Source organism: Mus musculus, chromosome 15, assembly GCF_000001635.26.
Source record: "Mus musculus strain C57BL/6J chromosome 15, GRCm38.p6 C57BL/6J".
Lineage (NCBI taxonomy): Eukaryota > Metazoa > Chordata > Mammalia > Rodentia > Muridae > Mus > Mus musculus.
In genome coordinates, this window is record NC_000081.6 from 93,325,445 (window position 1) to 93,341,363 (window position 15,919).

General features: G+C 46.4%; 1 protein-coding gene across 3 annotated transcripts in view; it reads right to left on the reverse strand.

The window, feature by feature from the left end:
- Yaf2 (YY1 associated factor 2) overlaps positions 1 to 11,491 on the reverse strand; it is a 53,103-nt gene extending 41,612 nt beyond the window's left edge. For 2 of the 3 annotated variants that reach the window (NR_028315.1, NM_024189.6), the window contains exons 1-2: positions 11,313 to 11,491; positions 10,896 to 11,021 (exon numbers count right to left, since the gene is read on the reverse strand). Coding sequence is in view for 2 of the 3 variants with exons in the window: in NM_024189.6 (NP_077151.3) it covers positions 10,896 to 11,021; positions 11,313 to 11,338 (152 nt within the window). In the remaining variant the exon portion in view is untranslated. The remainder of the gene's footprint in view (positions 1 to 10,895; positions 11,022 to 11,312) is intronic. The other variant, XM_006521292.3, reaches the window with a different exon arrangement.
- Positions 11,492 to 15,919: the final 4,428 nt, after the last annotated feature.

Consider the following 15,919-nt stretch of genomic DNA (forward strand, 5'->3'; position numbering starts at 1 on the left):
CAAGCCCCAATGGCCTCTCAACAGCCCGCAACTATTTTCATCTTGGACATAGCTGGAGCCTCCCCTGCTGGTTTAGAAGACCTGCTAAGACTTCTGCTAAGAGATAAGAATTTCCTATGTGAGCTGGGAATGTGCGCATGCGGAGGCCTTTAATCTCAGTACTTTGAGAGGCAGGGTTAGGCAGATCTCTGAATTTGAGGCCAGACTGGTCTACAGGTTTACAGAGTGAGAGTCAGGCCTACACAGAGAAACCCTGTCTTGAAAAGCAAAAACAAACAAACAAACAAAAAGTATTATGTGTCAGGCACGGACATAGCCCAAAAAAGAGATCATGCTTTATCTAAAATAAATGGCTGTGACTGGTCCAAACGATCCTCCTCCCTCAGCCTCCCACATGCGAGTATTACAGACATGTTCCTTCATGTGCTGCTCTTCAGGTCCTACTTATAGGAAGTGTGTTTTATGTTAGATGTTAACAAGATATATAGATATATCTAGGTATGAAGAAAATTACAAGAAATCCTTAAACGCTTGGTAAGGAGTCTGTATTCTCCCTCAGCTAGACAGAAGTGGTCCTCGACCTCCAGATACTTTAATCTCACACTAACTAGCTACTGGCCTGGCCTATCTCCCCACTATCACCATCACCACCAACAAATCAGAGTAGAGCCTCAAGTCCTAAGACAAACAGCGTAAGAAAACGCAAACAGTAAAAACCTCATTCTAAGCACGGCCTCTTAGAGCTTTACGACAACACTACAAAACTCTTCCAAATGTAGCTGAAATCCCAAAGGGGGCCTGCAAACAACAGTGGCCTTAACTTATTCAAGAAACTGAACGATAAACTCCTACTGCAAATCTCTTGACAGTGTTCTTCACTCTGCAGACTGCCTGAGCCCTCTTAGGGTACCACGCAATCCTAACCAGTCTGTCCCAGGAAGTGAGCATGCGTTCAGGAGGTTCTTTAAAGACTCCCTCCAACTCCTAAAATTTTAGTTCTACAATTTTGTAAAACAAACAATATTATCAAATCTCTACAGAATCGTTCAAAGCAGATGACTGTTTATGTCATAGGACAGTTTATGTAACAACAGAAAGAGTAAAAATCTAAGACTCAAACACTATAGACGTTCAACAAATATTTGATTAAGTGAACACCTTACTTAAAAAACCACAATGATATGACATTTCATTACAAGCTTTAAATGGAATAACTTTAAACCAAAGGCTCAAGGATTCAGATGAGCCCTGTGGTTTATATCCCCGGATGACAGTTGAGACTTAACATTCACATCCCACCAAGTGTATTGTCCTCAAGGAAGGAGACAAGCAGAGTCTTGGCTCGCTCTCTCGTCTGAGAAACTCTCTCCGAAAGCACAGGCAGGCGGCCTGACCACAGCTCTGGATCTGACACCGTGACTAGATGGGCACTCCTCCTCCTCAGCCACGTAGGGAAGCCTGGCAAACGGAAGGCTACATAGGAACAGACTGTTCTATGTGTCCGTGGTAAGGTACCAATTAGCAGTAGAAATGCTTCGACTAAATTCCTCCTGACAGAACCACTAATGGTCACTAAAAATGAACCTGACAAGCAGCTGTTCTACTGTCCCCCTCACCAGTAAACACCACTGCTTACTACTTAAGCTACGTGTTCTGCCTGTGTGCGAGGATGTGCAGCATGCAAAAGGACATCAGATTCCCTAGAACTGAGTGATAGATGTTTGTGACACCATTTGTGTTGCACTAGTTTCTAGAAGTGCCCATAACCACTTTGTATACTCGTGAGCCTCTGCAAAGCTTTAAGGAAGGCATAAAGGATAAACAAGATTTACCTACAAAATAGATTTAACTTGTCCCAGGGTGGGCAAGTATCCCCAGAGTTTCCTATGTATCCCCACCCTTACCTCTACCCTGGGGAGCACAAACTGTTCTCTCAGCTTGGGACCTTACAACAGCTAGGTGTAGCCAATGAGAAAGCAGCTGCCAGCACCGCCTACTTAGAGCCTTAGTGGCAACAAAAGCGCAGTTCCCGAGGCCCTAGAGCTAGCCCTACCTGGCCCTGGGGTGAGAAATGGGAACCAACCTGAGGGAGGGAACTTGAGTTAAGGACTTGCCTCCATCAGACTGGCCTGTGGGCATGTCTGTGGAGAATTTTCTAACTGCTAACTGACATCAGAGGGCTCAGCCCACAGTGGGCAGTGCCATCCCTGGGCAGAGGTCCTGGGTTCCAGAAGGAAAGTAGCAGAGCAGGCCGGAGGGGGCCAGAGAGCAAGCAGCATTCTTCCAAGGTGCAGCTCCTGCCTCCAGGTTCCCTCAATGACAGACTAAAGCCCTTCCTCCCAAGCTGCTTTAGGTCAGCTTTCTCACAACTGAAAAGCAGACAGGGATGAGGGCTAGGGATGCACAGCCATGACTGTGGGTTACAGACAAACAACATTGTTACCTAAGGATGCGCTCTATTGAAGAACTGGTGAGAGTGACAGGATCCTTCCTGCTGACTGGACCCCACTGCCAATGCACTTGTCTCGCCTCCGTTACAGAAAGCTAACCTCTGACTGTCACACGGATTAAAGAAGCATCGTGAAAACATGTCAGGGCAGCTAAAAGCACAAGTGAGAAAACCAACTCACATAGTGCATGGGTCAGGGACACTATGAAAGTCTTGAGTTTACGGCTAAGTCAGGTGCCAATAACCAAAAGGATGACAGGGGGGAAAATTGTACAACTACCTGTGCCTACAAATGTTAAAACAATGGTTAAAAAATTCTGCATGGAGGGACACTGCATGGATAGAAAAAAAAGAAAGAAAAACAAACAAACAAAAAAACTTCTAGAAGCCTTATGGTTACTGAATGGGCTTTGGTGCTAGGACATGGAGAAATGAGGCGAGGCTAGTTCAAAGCATACATCCTACTAGCTACAATCTGCAGGTGAGAAAGATAGTACGAAGGGTGATGAAGAATTGTTGCCAATGGCCTACTCAGCATGGGCCCTTCATGTTAAAGTCATCAGTATGCCAGGTGAGATGTGCCCACTGGTGGCTCAATAGTCCCATGGCTGGTGTGAGTATATTCAACGACCTTCCCAGACCTGGTCCCTGGGAAGGAGCTCACGACTGAAAGTACTTATGAGGCAGGACGAGAGCTGGAGGCTAGGGAGGTCATAGAGGATGCTGGCGACGTCACTGCTGTCTGTTTTGCTAATGGGCATGATGCGAGATAAATGAACGAATGTTGAGGGACTCTTGTCTCCATAGATCCATTTAGCAAAACCGATCAAACTACCTCTGTGTTTATTCCTCATTCCCAAGGGTCATTACTGTTGTTGGTTTTGGCCCAACAAGCTTCATTGTATACGGTCAGTGACTACTGCAGACTCATAACCAGTCAAAACACCAAGGATAAGTGACTCTCACCATGGACAACAGCACAATGCTCCGCCCTAAATAAGAGAAAATGATCTTACATCAAGGCTCAGGGATCATGTGAAAAAAAGACCACAAGAAATAAAAAAGAGCCAGAGGACAGACTAGACTGTTGAGAACTCTTTTCTCCAGCCACTGCCATCTTGAAATCAGTGTAGCTGCACGAGACATTTCCTATCTCTCCTGCAGATGCAGGAGAGAAAGTCCAGGCGTAAGAAGGTGCACGAGTCACCCCTTCTCCTGTATGAAATGTACACACTGGCAGCAGGAAGCCTCTTCTTGGATGGTTCATGCTCCTCCTCTAAGCGACCCCAGTTAAACTTACTGGTTCACAAGCTGGTGTGAGGCAGAACTGTTTCTCCGTCTGTCTCTGCCTCCCTATCTGAGGCACACAGAAATAGTATTGCCCAGGAACAGCCCAACACCCGAGCATCATGCTCTGAGGCTCATCGTTTACTGAGAAACCACTTTTTTAAAACCTACAAGGACCATTATTATATAGGATTTTTAAAAGTTGTTTGCAGCATTTTGAGAAAGAAAGCAATCAGTCTAATATCTCAGGAAAGAAATGGCACGGGATTGTGAACTGTAACTAGAGAAACTAAACAGAGGACCTGAGACAACACACGAATGGCAGACAGTACATGAAGACTCCCAGTAAATTAGGGTCACAGTTGAGAATATGATGCTGTCTAGCTTAGGTAAGAGAGAAGGTTCTGCCACATCCAAGAGAAGGAATGTAGAAACGTCAGATATGACTAAGCAAAAAACTAGGAAACACAGTGTTTGTGACATCAAGGAAAGAATATTTTCATTCAAAAAACAAAAGCCACCAACAAAGACCAAGAAGGTGACACTGGAAGAAGTCTGAAATCAAGTCAATAAGGTTTAGCAATGAGGTAGGCAGTCAGTCATCAGACTAAATAAGGAGGAGAAAGTATCTGTTCAAGTCAGTCTACTTTAGGGAAAGAAACCCAAGACTTTAAAACTGTAGCCTAGCAGTTCACAGTTTTTGGTCTCAGGATCTCACATGCTTCTGTGGTTTTTGTAAAGATTTAAATGTGTTTTTATTGTATGCATCTGAGTGTTTGCCTCTGTGTGTGTGTGTGTGTGCACCAAATGCATGCAATGCCAAGGAGGTCAGAAGAGGGCTTCATATCGCCCTGAGACAGCAGATACGGACAGTTACAAGCAGCCATGTAGGTGCTGGGAATTGAACCATGATCCTCTGGAAGAGCAGCCAGTGCTCTTAACCTCTGAGCCACCTCTCCAGCCTCTGTTTATGTGTGCTCATCTGTGTATACTGGACACCTCTGCAGCCTCTGTTTATGTGTGCGCATCTGTGTATACTGGACACCTCTGCAGCCTCTGTTTATGTGTGCGCATCTGTGTATACTGGACACCTCTCCAGCCTCTGTTTATGTGTGCGCATCTGTGTATACTGGACACCTCTATGTGTGCGCATCTGTGTATACTGGACTAGAAAGGAAAACCCTGAGATCACAGCCCAGGGCAAGGCACTGCTTTACCTCATGAAGCCTTGCAGAAGCCACACAAATGTATAATATAGATTTGCCAGTTCATTTTAAAACACATCACATCTTAGTTCAGTGATTCCCTGTAAGAGGGGAAAGTCTCTGCATCTTCCAAAACACAGTAACTTTGTATACAGTGGGTTTTTTGTTTTTTGTTTTTTGTTTTTTGCAAGCTTCCCAAAATCTACTTAACCAAAGTGTGTTCTGTTATACCTATTTATGCAGTTAATTTTTGTACTGTGTTATCTTGGCCCAAAAGTATGAAATATACTTAGACTCCAATAGGTATGCTAAAGAAGAAAAGGGTCTTGTCTTTTCTTTTCTTTTTGCAAAGACAGTGTCTTACATTGTAGCCCAGGCTGACCTGAAACTTGCACTATGCCTGCCTCTACTTCCAAGGCACTGGAACAACAAGCATGCACCTCCACACCCCAGCCTCAGCGGCCCTTCATATAATTATGGACACTCTTCTAACTAAGTAGTCATTTCTTAAAATCTAGCTGCAATGGAGAACCTACAACCACATCAACTAAATTTTCAAGATATTTCCTTAAAAACCTTTCTGTTTTGTACTTCGATTATTTATGCATGGCTCTTTAACACCACACACTGCATTGATTATCAAGAAATAACAGCTCACTAAATTATACAGATCTTCCAAATGTGGAGACATTTCATGAAAATATCAGAAATTACATTCACTGGTATCAACACCAGTTTTACCAGAAAATAAATATATATATATAAGCAGAAAGTAAAAGTAGTGCATAGGAAAATAATATGAGAAGCACTAAACTCATTACTGTGACTATGGGTTTGTAAAAGTATAGTTTTCACTTGACTTATATCACTGATAAAAAACACTATCAATTTTTCTCTTAGGAGTGACAGACTTACCTGAATTTGGTTTTAGAAAATATGTATGAAAGATTCGCATCTGAATAATTATGGTTTTCCAGGTAGTCTTTCAAGTGTAAACGACGTTTCATGAAAATGAAGACAGTCAGCTCGACTTGTGCCAAGGCAGCACAAGTGTCCCCCTTGGCCGCCATCACGGCACTTGGCCTTCAGTACCACGCTCTATGTACTTCCCATCTGTCAGACTAAGAGCAAAGACTTGATAAAACCAGCCTTGTGTCATGTTTCACAAGCCCCTTTAGGTGACACTGGGGTGGACTTTCACTAGGTGGGGAAGGGTACGATGAAACCTTGGCAGCAGTGCCTCTACTTTAACGCACACTAGACGGACACGTTTACCTCCCCACACCTCTGCACCTCACAACGGTCAGCTGTAAAAAGAACAACCTGGGCATCACTAACTCTTGTAACCATGCTCACAGCTCCCAAGGTTCCTCCTCTGACACTCTGAAATCATCACTAGATACTACCCAAACAGTTATCCCTCTCGTAATCTCCTGTAAACAATAAACTTGCATGCCTTCTTTAACCCAAGGCAGAGAATAAACCCTCAAGAACAAGTCCCTGACGAACAAGCACGACTGCTCTTCACGTAGTGGAGGACCAGGACTGTGTATGTCAATGGAAAGCCCAGACCAGTACAGGGCCCTTGTTTTGTCTCTCTTATTTCTATACCTTGTATCTAGAACTGGTGCCAAACCTCACCTCAAACCAACAAGCAGCCACTGTAACAGACAGCAGTACACTGTAAAGATTTTTACCTGGTAATAACTGGCTGCATTGGGTTTCTTCAAAATGTGTACTTTAGAATTTATTCACAGAAACTGAAATAACTTGTTACCATTAATCAGCTCATAAATAAAAGCATAGCTCATGAAGAATGTATTATTTATTCATTTCTGTGTATGAGTATTGTACCTGTACTTGTATCTATACACCATGTATGTGCCTGTTACTGCCAAAGGCCAGAAGAGGCCATCAGAGCCCCTAGGACTGGAATTATTGTCAGTTGTGAGCTGACACATGAGTGTCGGGAATGGAACCCAGGAGCTGAAAGAGCACCTGCTGCCCTTAGCCAATGATCCACCTTTCCAGCCCCTCACTTATAAAATTGTATTTATGCCAAAGTGTTTCTCATCCATAAAAACACTACCAAAAAGCAAAGAAACACAAAATTTCCTCATTACAGTGAGTACCTAACTCAATCTGCTAACTCAGATTTTATATAACCAAATATACTAAAGAAACTTTGCTGAATGCCACAGTTCAAATGAGGTATGAACCTGTTACCAGACTCACCTACCATAAAAACTAACACTTTTTCTAATTGTGACATCTTTTCCTTATCTCCCCAAACGGACCCAAGGAGAAACCTATCTTAAAACCTACATTACCTGTTATGCTTGGCCATCTGAATGACTGGAAGAACTTACCAGCTCTCATTCAGATCAGAGTTCAAAACCAAAGCTAACAGTGTTGTCACCTCTATTTATAACCATCTGCTATCCAAATTCAGCAAGAAAGTAATTTTCTATTCCTCCATGAGGATACTCGTCTTAATTCAATCATCAGCAATTACTACCTTCACAGGCAACACTATATACATCCCTTTCTAGGACACTGAACGGTTTATTTCCCAAAGTCTTACACTATTATACTTACTGAATTTAAGACAAAAGCCAGCTATAGAGGAGACGAGGACAATGTCTGACAATGTCTTTGTTTTATTGCTTTTATCTCATTAGTTTTTATTTTGTTTTTGCTCCCTATCTGGGGTGGCTCATGCCTGCAATCCCAGCACTCAGGAGGCTCCGGCTAGAGGAATGCTGTATGCTCAAGGTTAGCCTGAGATACAGGGCAAGGCTGACTCAAAAGAATCCCGAGGGGTTTTGGTTTTTGGTTTTTTAGGTGGGGGTATCATTTTGTTTTACATTTATCGTTGCTTCTCATAAAAGCATGATATAGAAATTTAATATCTTTGAAGTAAATTGTTTATAGTCTAGATTTTTTAAAGGATTAATCAAGTTTAAACTAAAGCCATCAAATACAAAATGAAATTCAATGATAAAATGGCATAATTTATAGGATATAATTTATTAACCGAGGAATTGTGGCATCTATCGTATGAGGATAGCCTCATTCTGCAGCATGGCATGGCCTACCAAAGATGCAGCCAAAGAAAGTCATTGCCTGTTCCGATACAGAGCAGCGGCATCGGGTGTTCTAGAGAGTACATGTGTGTACATACATGCATGTAAGTATACAGCACATGTGTGCACATACACGTATGTAAGTATACAGCACATGTGTGCACATACACATATGTAAGTATACAGTACATGTGTGTACATACGCTATGTAGGTATACCGTACATGTGTGCACATACACGTATGTGTGTATACAGTACATGTGTGCACATACACGTATGTATTTACATGTGTGCACACACATGTATGTAAGTATACAGCGCGTGTGTGTACATACACGTATGTAAGTATACAGCGCGTGTGTGTACATACACGTATGTAAGTATACAGTACATGTGTGCACATACACGTATGTAAGTACACAGTACATGTGTGCACATACACGTATGTAAGTACACAGTACATGTGTGCACATACACATAAAGAAGAAAAGGCTTCAGACATCTAGAATAGCTTAGGCTTGCCTTCGTGATTGGCAGCTAGAACAGATTCAGTTCAGAGGTTGTTCTGACCCAAGGGATCCAAATGCTGGCTGTGGTCACACAAACAAGTCATTAGCAAGCTGTGTCCCTGTGTGCTGCAGCTGCCCCCTCCCTGCTCTCCTTCCATCCTATCTGCCAACAGGCACATCAACTGGGGGAACAATGTCCCCCGACCACTCAACTCTTGCCTTCCATCTGTGTCCCAGTCCTTCACCTGGTTTCCTGTCACTCCTAAGAGGAAACACTGTGCATGTAACCAGCATCTACTTATTAACAAGGCCATGTTCTACTGATCCATCCAAACACTGTGCATGTAACCAGCATCTACTTATTAACAAGACCATGTTCTACTGATCCATCCAAACACAGATCTCGGGGCGGGGGGGGGGGGGGGGAGGGGGGGAGCAAAGGGAAATGTAACAGACAACAGAGAAGTTACAACTCCTGCCATTCACTTAGGGGTAAAGTCAAAGGAGACAATTCAGAGAGAGAGAGAGGAAGAAGCTCAGAGGGACACCGTTCTGAGCACCTACTTTTAGGAACACGGTGTCCCTTAGACTTCTGGTGAGGGGCCCAGAGCCTCTTCAGTTTCAATCCAAATGACAATGCTTCTCTGAGTCCTCCTCAAGTAATGTTTCCACCACTAAAAATTGGATCTACTGGTTAAAAACAAAAACAAAAACAAAAACAAAAAGCCAGGGGCCTGCAGGTGGGTCTCAGGCCTCTCTAAAGCAGGCCCACTTCTGTTGTGGGCCAGCTCCCCTGTGTGCTACAATCCTCCTTCTTCCAGGAGTCAGGGACTCAGCCTGGTGCTTCTCTTCTGAGTGTCACCACCTACTCTACTTCTCGGGGCTCCTCTAACCCCAAGACTGGCTGTGGAGTAGGACACACCAGCTTGCCCCCATCCTTGCTGTCCCTGCAAATAAACAAATAGGCTCTTCTAATCCAGTGTTCGTCTAAAAGTATGAGAGGATACAAGTAAAAACAAAAGCAAAAAAAAAAAAAAAAAAAAAAAAAACCCAAGTCAAATGATCTCCATATTGCTCATTTACAAATACACATATATTATACACTAAGCCGTTTCCATCCTTATATAGACATATACACCGTGCTTTCCAAAACACTTAAAACGTGAGTCCAGAAATAGCAAGTAGTTTCTCTTTTTAGAATCTTTCCTTGAACTTAAAAGGGATTTAAAACCTTGCTTTTTAATAGACACCAAGAAATACTAAAAATATTGTATTCAATGTAAATGAGAATTCGTAGTAAAAACCTATTGAGATTTATGACAGGTATGTCAAAAACAACCAGTATTGTAGAAACAATAAAATCCTGACATGTCTCTACACTTACAATGTTAGTAAAATTCTATAAACTGAGTTTTTAAAAAAAAAACAGGATACATCATTTTTAGAAATAACTTTGACTATTTAGAATGTCAAAATTATACAGGCCCTCTGTTTCAAACAGAAAATTCCCCGTATTCTGTAATCATTTGTATTTGAATAGGCTTCATAGCAGCAAAATAAATGCCTTACTTAAATATTGCTACAAATCACTGTAGAAGTGGATTTAAAGGCGGCCTTCCCAAGGGAACTATGACCAAGTGGAGACAGATCAAGAATGCTACTGAGTTCGAATTTCCTAAATTTAACTCTTTTAAATGGTTTTTTTTTTTTTTTTTGGAAAGACAATTATAATACTATATGCCTACCATACAACAAATCCAGGGCCGGCAACAGACAAAGATCATGTCATCTCGTTTGTGTAAAAATATCCAGGCACTGGAGTAAAACTGCGTTGCTGGGTTCACCTCCCAACCAACTACTTAACTGTAAAAAATTATTACAGAAATAGAACAACAACAAAAAAAAACCCAGACGCGAAACCTTGGCCTGACCCTTTCCGGACATCCGTTACTAAGAAAGTTTAATCCATTACGATCCTACAAGCGATACTTTTTCCCCAGGGGGACCGAGTGACATCGCGGCCTTTCCTCCGTCCCCTCCCCCGCCCCGGCTCCCCGTCCCCGCCCCCTCCCCGCACACTAACACCACAATGCGACCAGCGATCACGGTCTCTGCGCCCGGCTGGGGAGGGGGCACCGCACCGGCCACGCATGGAACGGCACGGCACGGCAGCGGCCGGCGACCCCCATGGATAATTCATCCTCCGCAGCAGGCGCCACCGCCGCCGCCACCGAGCCCTCGCCGCCAGCCGCGGCTCAGCCGGGTCGCGCCCCACCGCGGCCGCCGCCTGGCTGGCCGCCCCGCCGTCCCGCGTCGCGCGGGGGGCCCCGCGGGGGATCCACGGGCGCGCCGGACTCACCGGGTGGAGGTGCCCTTCCGCACATCGCACATCATGCACTTGAAGGCCTCGGCGCTGTTCCGGAAGGTGCAGACACTGCAGTCCCAGTAGCCCTCATCCGAGGCGGGCTTCGGCTGCCGCTTCGGCCTGCAGGACACAACCGGACACGACGCAGCGCGGGGTCAGCCGCAGGCCGCGCCCGGCCCCGCGCCCCGCCCCGCCCGGCCCGCGACCCCCGCCCCGCCCGGCGCCGCGCGGGGGAGGGGAGCGCGGCCGCTGACCCCGGCCGCCATCGCGGCCCATTGTGGGCAGCCGCGCGCCCCGCCGCGCCGCGCCGCACCCCCTCTCCCCACACACACGCGCGCGCCCCGCGCCGCGCCGCTCCACGCCACGCCACGGGACCCCGGGCCGCGGGCGCTCCGCCGGCGGGCGCCCTACCTGGTGGGGCTCTTCTTGTCGCCCATGCTCGCTGCCGACGCGCGCCGGTCTGTCAGCGCCGGGGTGAGGGGCCGGCGGAAGCGCGGAGGCGAGGGGGCGGGGAAGGCCGCGCCGCGAGCTGCAGCCGCCGCCGCCGCCGTCGCCGCCGCCGCTGCCGCCGCCGCCGCCGGATCCCACGCAGCCTCCAGCTGTCGGGGAAACTCCTGCCTGCGCGCACGTGACCCGCGCCGGCCAACCAGCGGCCGCGCCGGAGACTTCAAACGCGGGGAGCGCGGCCCAGCACCGGCGGCGAGTTCGCGGCGCCGCCTCCCTCCAGCTCGCCCGCCCGCTGGCTGCCCCGGAGCGCTCCGGCCGTGGCTCGCACGCCCCGAAGGGCGCGATGGCAGGCGCCCGCAGACACGCGTGCGCCCGGCGCGGCGGGGACTGTCATCCTTCCTTCTGGGGAAGCGACCCAGAGGCTCGGGAGAGGTTCGGTGCCCTGCTCTAGCTTACATAATTCAAACGTGACGAAACCAGGGTCTGATCCGGTTTTAATTGCAGCGGCGTCCTCCTGGCCTCACGGGGCTCTGCAGTGGCTTGTTATAAAACGGACGCTCGTGAGCCTACGTAAGGCAGACGAGGTTGCTTGTGCCCTGGACACCACCTCCCCGAGTCTCCTTACTCCAGCCTGTCGGGGATACACACCTCGCCTGCTAGACCCAAACAGCCATCTCGCTGGTCCTTGAAGCTCTGCTTCCCACCTCGCCGATCTGGCGGGTACCCCACAACCAGAGTTAGCTTGACATCCCTCTGATCGAGGGGCGACTTTAGCATGCCAAGTCGGTGAACCGTCATCAGGAAAGCTGCCCCTGAAGAAAGGAGAGATGAAATCCATCCCTTCTCGGAGCCCTGCCTTCTTCTGCCTTATTTGGGTGTGCTGATGGAGGCGTTGTAGCCTCCGCATCAGGCTTAACTAACTGAAGGGGACCCAGTTCAGGCACTGCGTACTTAACAGTTGATCTGACTGTGTGGCTCCTGGGATACTATAAGGTTGTTTAGAAAATGTATCCAGCTGGGCCAGAGCAGGATGGAGCAAATTTTCATCATGATACTCAGAGTGAGATGGCAACTAAAAACTTGAGGAGTTAACTGTTTAGGAAGTCCTTAATATTTTGAACTATATCGTCTGTGGGTAATTGAAACAGGAAAGCAAAACTCCAGCAAAAGGGAGACTACTGTATTGATGTGTTACTTACCAAACAAGAGTTAATAACCAAACTGGAGGATGCTCTCCTTTTTATCATTGGGAATATGATATTAATTGGGGTAATTAAGAGGGAAATAGGCTTCAAGCTTCTGAGAAAAGAAAGTCAAAATGAATTATAGCAGAACGGGTGGGAGTATACAGCTCAGAGATGGAGCACTTGCACAAGGCACTGAGTTACTAGAAATTTGGAAAAGCATTTAAAAGATTGTTTTATGTGGGGTTTGCTTGGGTGCTTAGTATTACTTTATTTTTGCAGAATAGAGAGTCTGACTTAGTTGAGTGTAAAAGTTATATATTAGAGGTTGCGTTAATTTTCCAAGATAAAAGAGGCTGAGTGGTTTATGCAATGGAAATGTTTTTTCCCATAATACTGGAGGCTCCGAGTAGAAGATAAAGATGTCAGGGCTGCTTTCATCCAAGGCTCCACTTTGCTTGCAGATAGCCATCTACCTAGGTCCCACCTTCAAAGGGACATCTTTGTATGTGAGTGCCTGTATCCTAATCTCTTTTTATCACTTCTGCCTATGCCATGCTCTCTTATAAGGACGTCACTCATTGGATTAGCACCTACATTAATGATCTCTCTCTCTCTCTCTCTCCTTATATAGGCATCGGTGTTTCTCCTCCATGTATGACTGCGTGCGTGTGATGGTGTTGAGTCCCCTGGAACTAGAGTTACAGTTTTTTGTTGTTGTTGTTGTTGTTTGGTTTTTCGAGACAGGGTTTCTCTGTATAACCCTGGCTGTCCTGGAACTCACTTTGTAGACCAGGCTGGCCTCGAACTCAGAAATCTGCCTGCCTCTGCCTCCCCAGTGCTGGGATTAAAGGCATGTGCCACCACCGCCCGGCTTAGAGTTACAGTTTTAACCCACCATGTGGATGCTGAGAATTGAACCAGGATCCTCTGGAAGCACAGTCAGTGCGTTTAACCGCCGATCCATCTCACCAGCCGCCTGATGACCTCATTTTAATTACCTCTTTAAAGAGAAGCAGAAAGGGCTTCCCAACCATCTGTAATGAGACCTAGTACAGTGTACTCAGATACATAAAGTAAATAAATCTTTAAAAGATGGGGGGGCAAGAAGAGGGGTGGAAGCAGACAGCAGAGAAGCAATCCCGTTGGGCCAGCTCTGTTCTGCTCTGTTGCCTCTACTGCAGAGCCTCCGGGACTATACCTGTCAATGAGAGAACCTGTGTCTAGCATCTACACACCATCCTTTCTGTAGTTCCCCACAGGGTCCTAGCTGACACTAGTAACTATCTCATGTTTCCTCAGTGTGGTTGTCAGTTTTATGTCAACCTGACCCAAGCTAGAGCCATCAGAGAGCAGGGAACCTCAGTTGAGAAAATACCACCAATGAGATCCAGCCACAAGGCATTTTCTTAGTAATCCATCGGGGAGAAAGCAGGCTGAGCAAGCCACGTGGAGCAAGCCAGTTAGCAGCACTCCTCCATGGCCTCTGCACCAGCTCCTGCCTCCAGGTTCCTGCGCTGTGTGAGTTCCTGTCTGGACTTTTTCCAACGATGAGCAGCAATATGGAATTATAACGCTTTCCTCTCCAGCTTGCTTTTTGGTCATGGTGTTGTATCACAGCAGTAGAAACCCTAAGTCACTCAGCCAGGCTGAGTTCTTTAGCTGGCAAAGTTCCTGATGAGTCTTCCTGCTCAAACAGTGCTGGCTCATGTGAATGCTAAGGTCTCCACCAACTTTAAGTGTTAGATGCTAAAGTACTAAGAAGTGCTCTCAAGACCACCTCGCACTGAAGACAATGCCACCATGTTTACGCTGACAGCGTAGCAGCAGCCCAGATTTACCTTTGTAGTCAGGTTCAGTTTCCCCATTCAACAAGTCCCTTGTTTACCAGGTGGCCCGGTGGTGTAAGGGGCACTAAATATCCAAGTAATAGTTTCTTCTTTCCATTCATTGGAACCACTATGGTGGTCTCATGGTAGCATCATAGGACTCATAACCCCTAGTTAAGTAGTGTTCAGTATGGAGGCCACAGAAAGCAAAATGTCTGCAAACAAGTATGATAAGAAGAGCCACATCTCTCCCTCTCTCCCTGTCTGTGCACATGTGTGTTCTTCTCTGTATGCACACATGCATATGCAGGCCAGCTGTCAACATCAGGTGTCTTCTTCAACCACTCAACACGTTGTCTTTGAGATCAGGTCTCCTGCTGGACCTGGGGTTCTCTGATTCAGCTAGACTGGCTGGCCAGTGAACCCCGAGATCCTTTGTCTCTGCCTCTTCCATGCTGGGATAACAGGCTCACACCACTGTATCCCGCTTTTTTTTTTTTTAAAGATTTATTTATTTGTTATATGTAAGTACATTGTAGCTGTCTTCAGACACTCCAGAAGAGGGAGTCAGATCTCGTTACAGATGGTTGTGAGCCAGCATGTGGTTGCTGGGATTTGAACTCTGGACCTTCAGAAGAGCAGTTGGGTGCTCTTACCCACTGAGCCATCTCACCAGCCCCTGTATCCCGCTTTTATCCAAGGGTCCTAAGAAGTTGAACTTGGACCCTATGCTTTCACAGCTAGAACTTTCCCAGTTGAACAATCCCCCAAGCCCAATCGCAGCTTTGCACTTGTATTCTGGTAACCGGAAGGGCAGCACCATCTTTTGACCTCTGACCCAAAAGGTACATTGCATCTTGCAAGACGGCATCACGCCCAAGCATGGTGATTCACACAGATAATCCCATCCCTCAGGGGACTGTAGCAGAGGGATTGCTACTGTGAGTTATAGGCCAGCCAGGTCTGTAGAGGAAGGTCCTGTCACAATAAACAATAAACGAAAGAACAGGAAGTATCATACTCTTTCAGGATGTTGTCTGATGCAACCAAGACTTAGTCATAAGCATTATACTGCTCTGTAGGGGCAGTTGCTTCATAGAGATGAAGTATGTGGTATGATTAGTGAGTTCCCGGGGTATGAACAGAGTGCTGCTTTCCTCTTGACATGAGCTCAGTTCATTAACCAGAAGCACTGTTGATCAGAATACAATGAAAGTGATGACAGAGTCCACAGATAGTGGTACCAACGGGAGTAGTCTATAACGCAGTGAGGGCAGATACTAGATAGAATACATGCCTGTTTCACTGAAAATATCTTACTTCCGTTCCACAAGGAAATGGTCAATATAATGAAACTCTTGAGGGAGCTGATTTCTTCACTCAAGGAAACGTGCCACACCCAGTGTTGGTTCGTGCTCTTTCCTAGTAAGAGACTCAGCAGTAGTAATGTATCCAGCAGAGCTACAAGGTTACTTTAGTGAGAGGAGCATGAGCTGAGCTCATGCAAAGGTTCTGTTTCAGACAATATGGCTGACACTCTGCACATGAGCTCACTGAG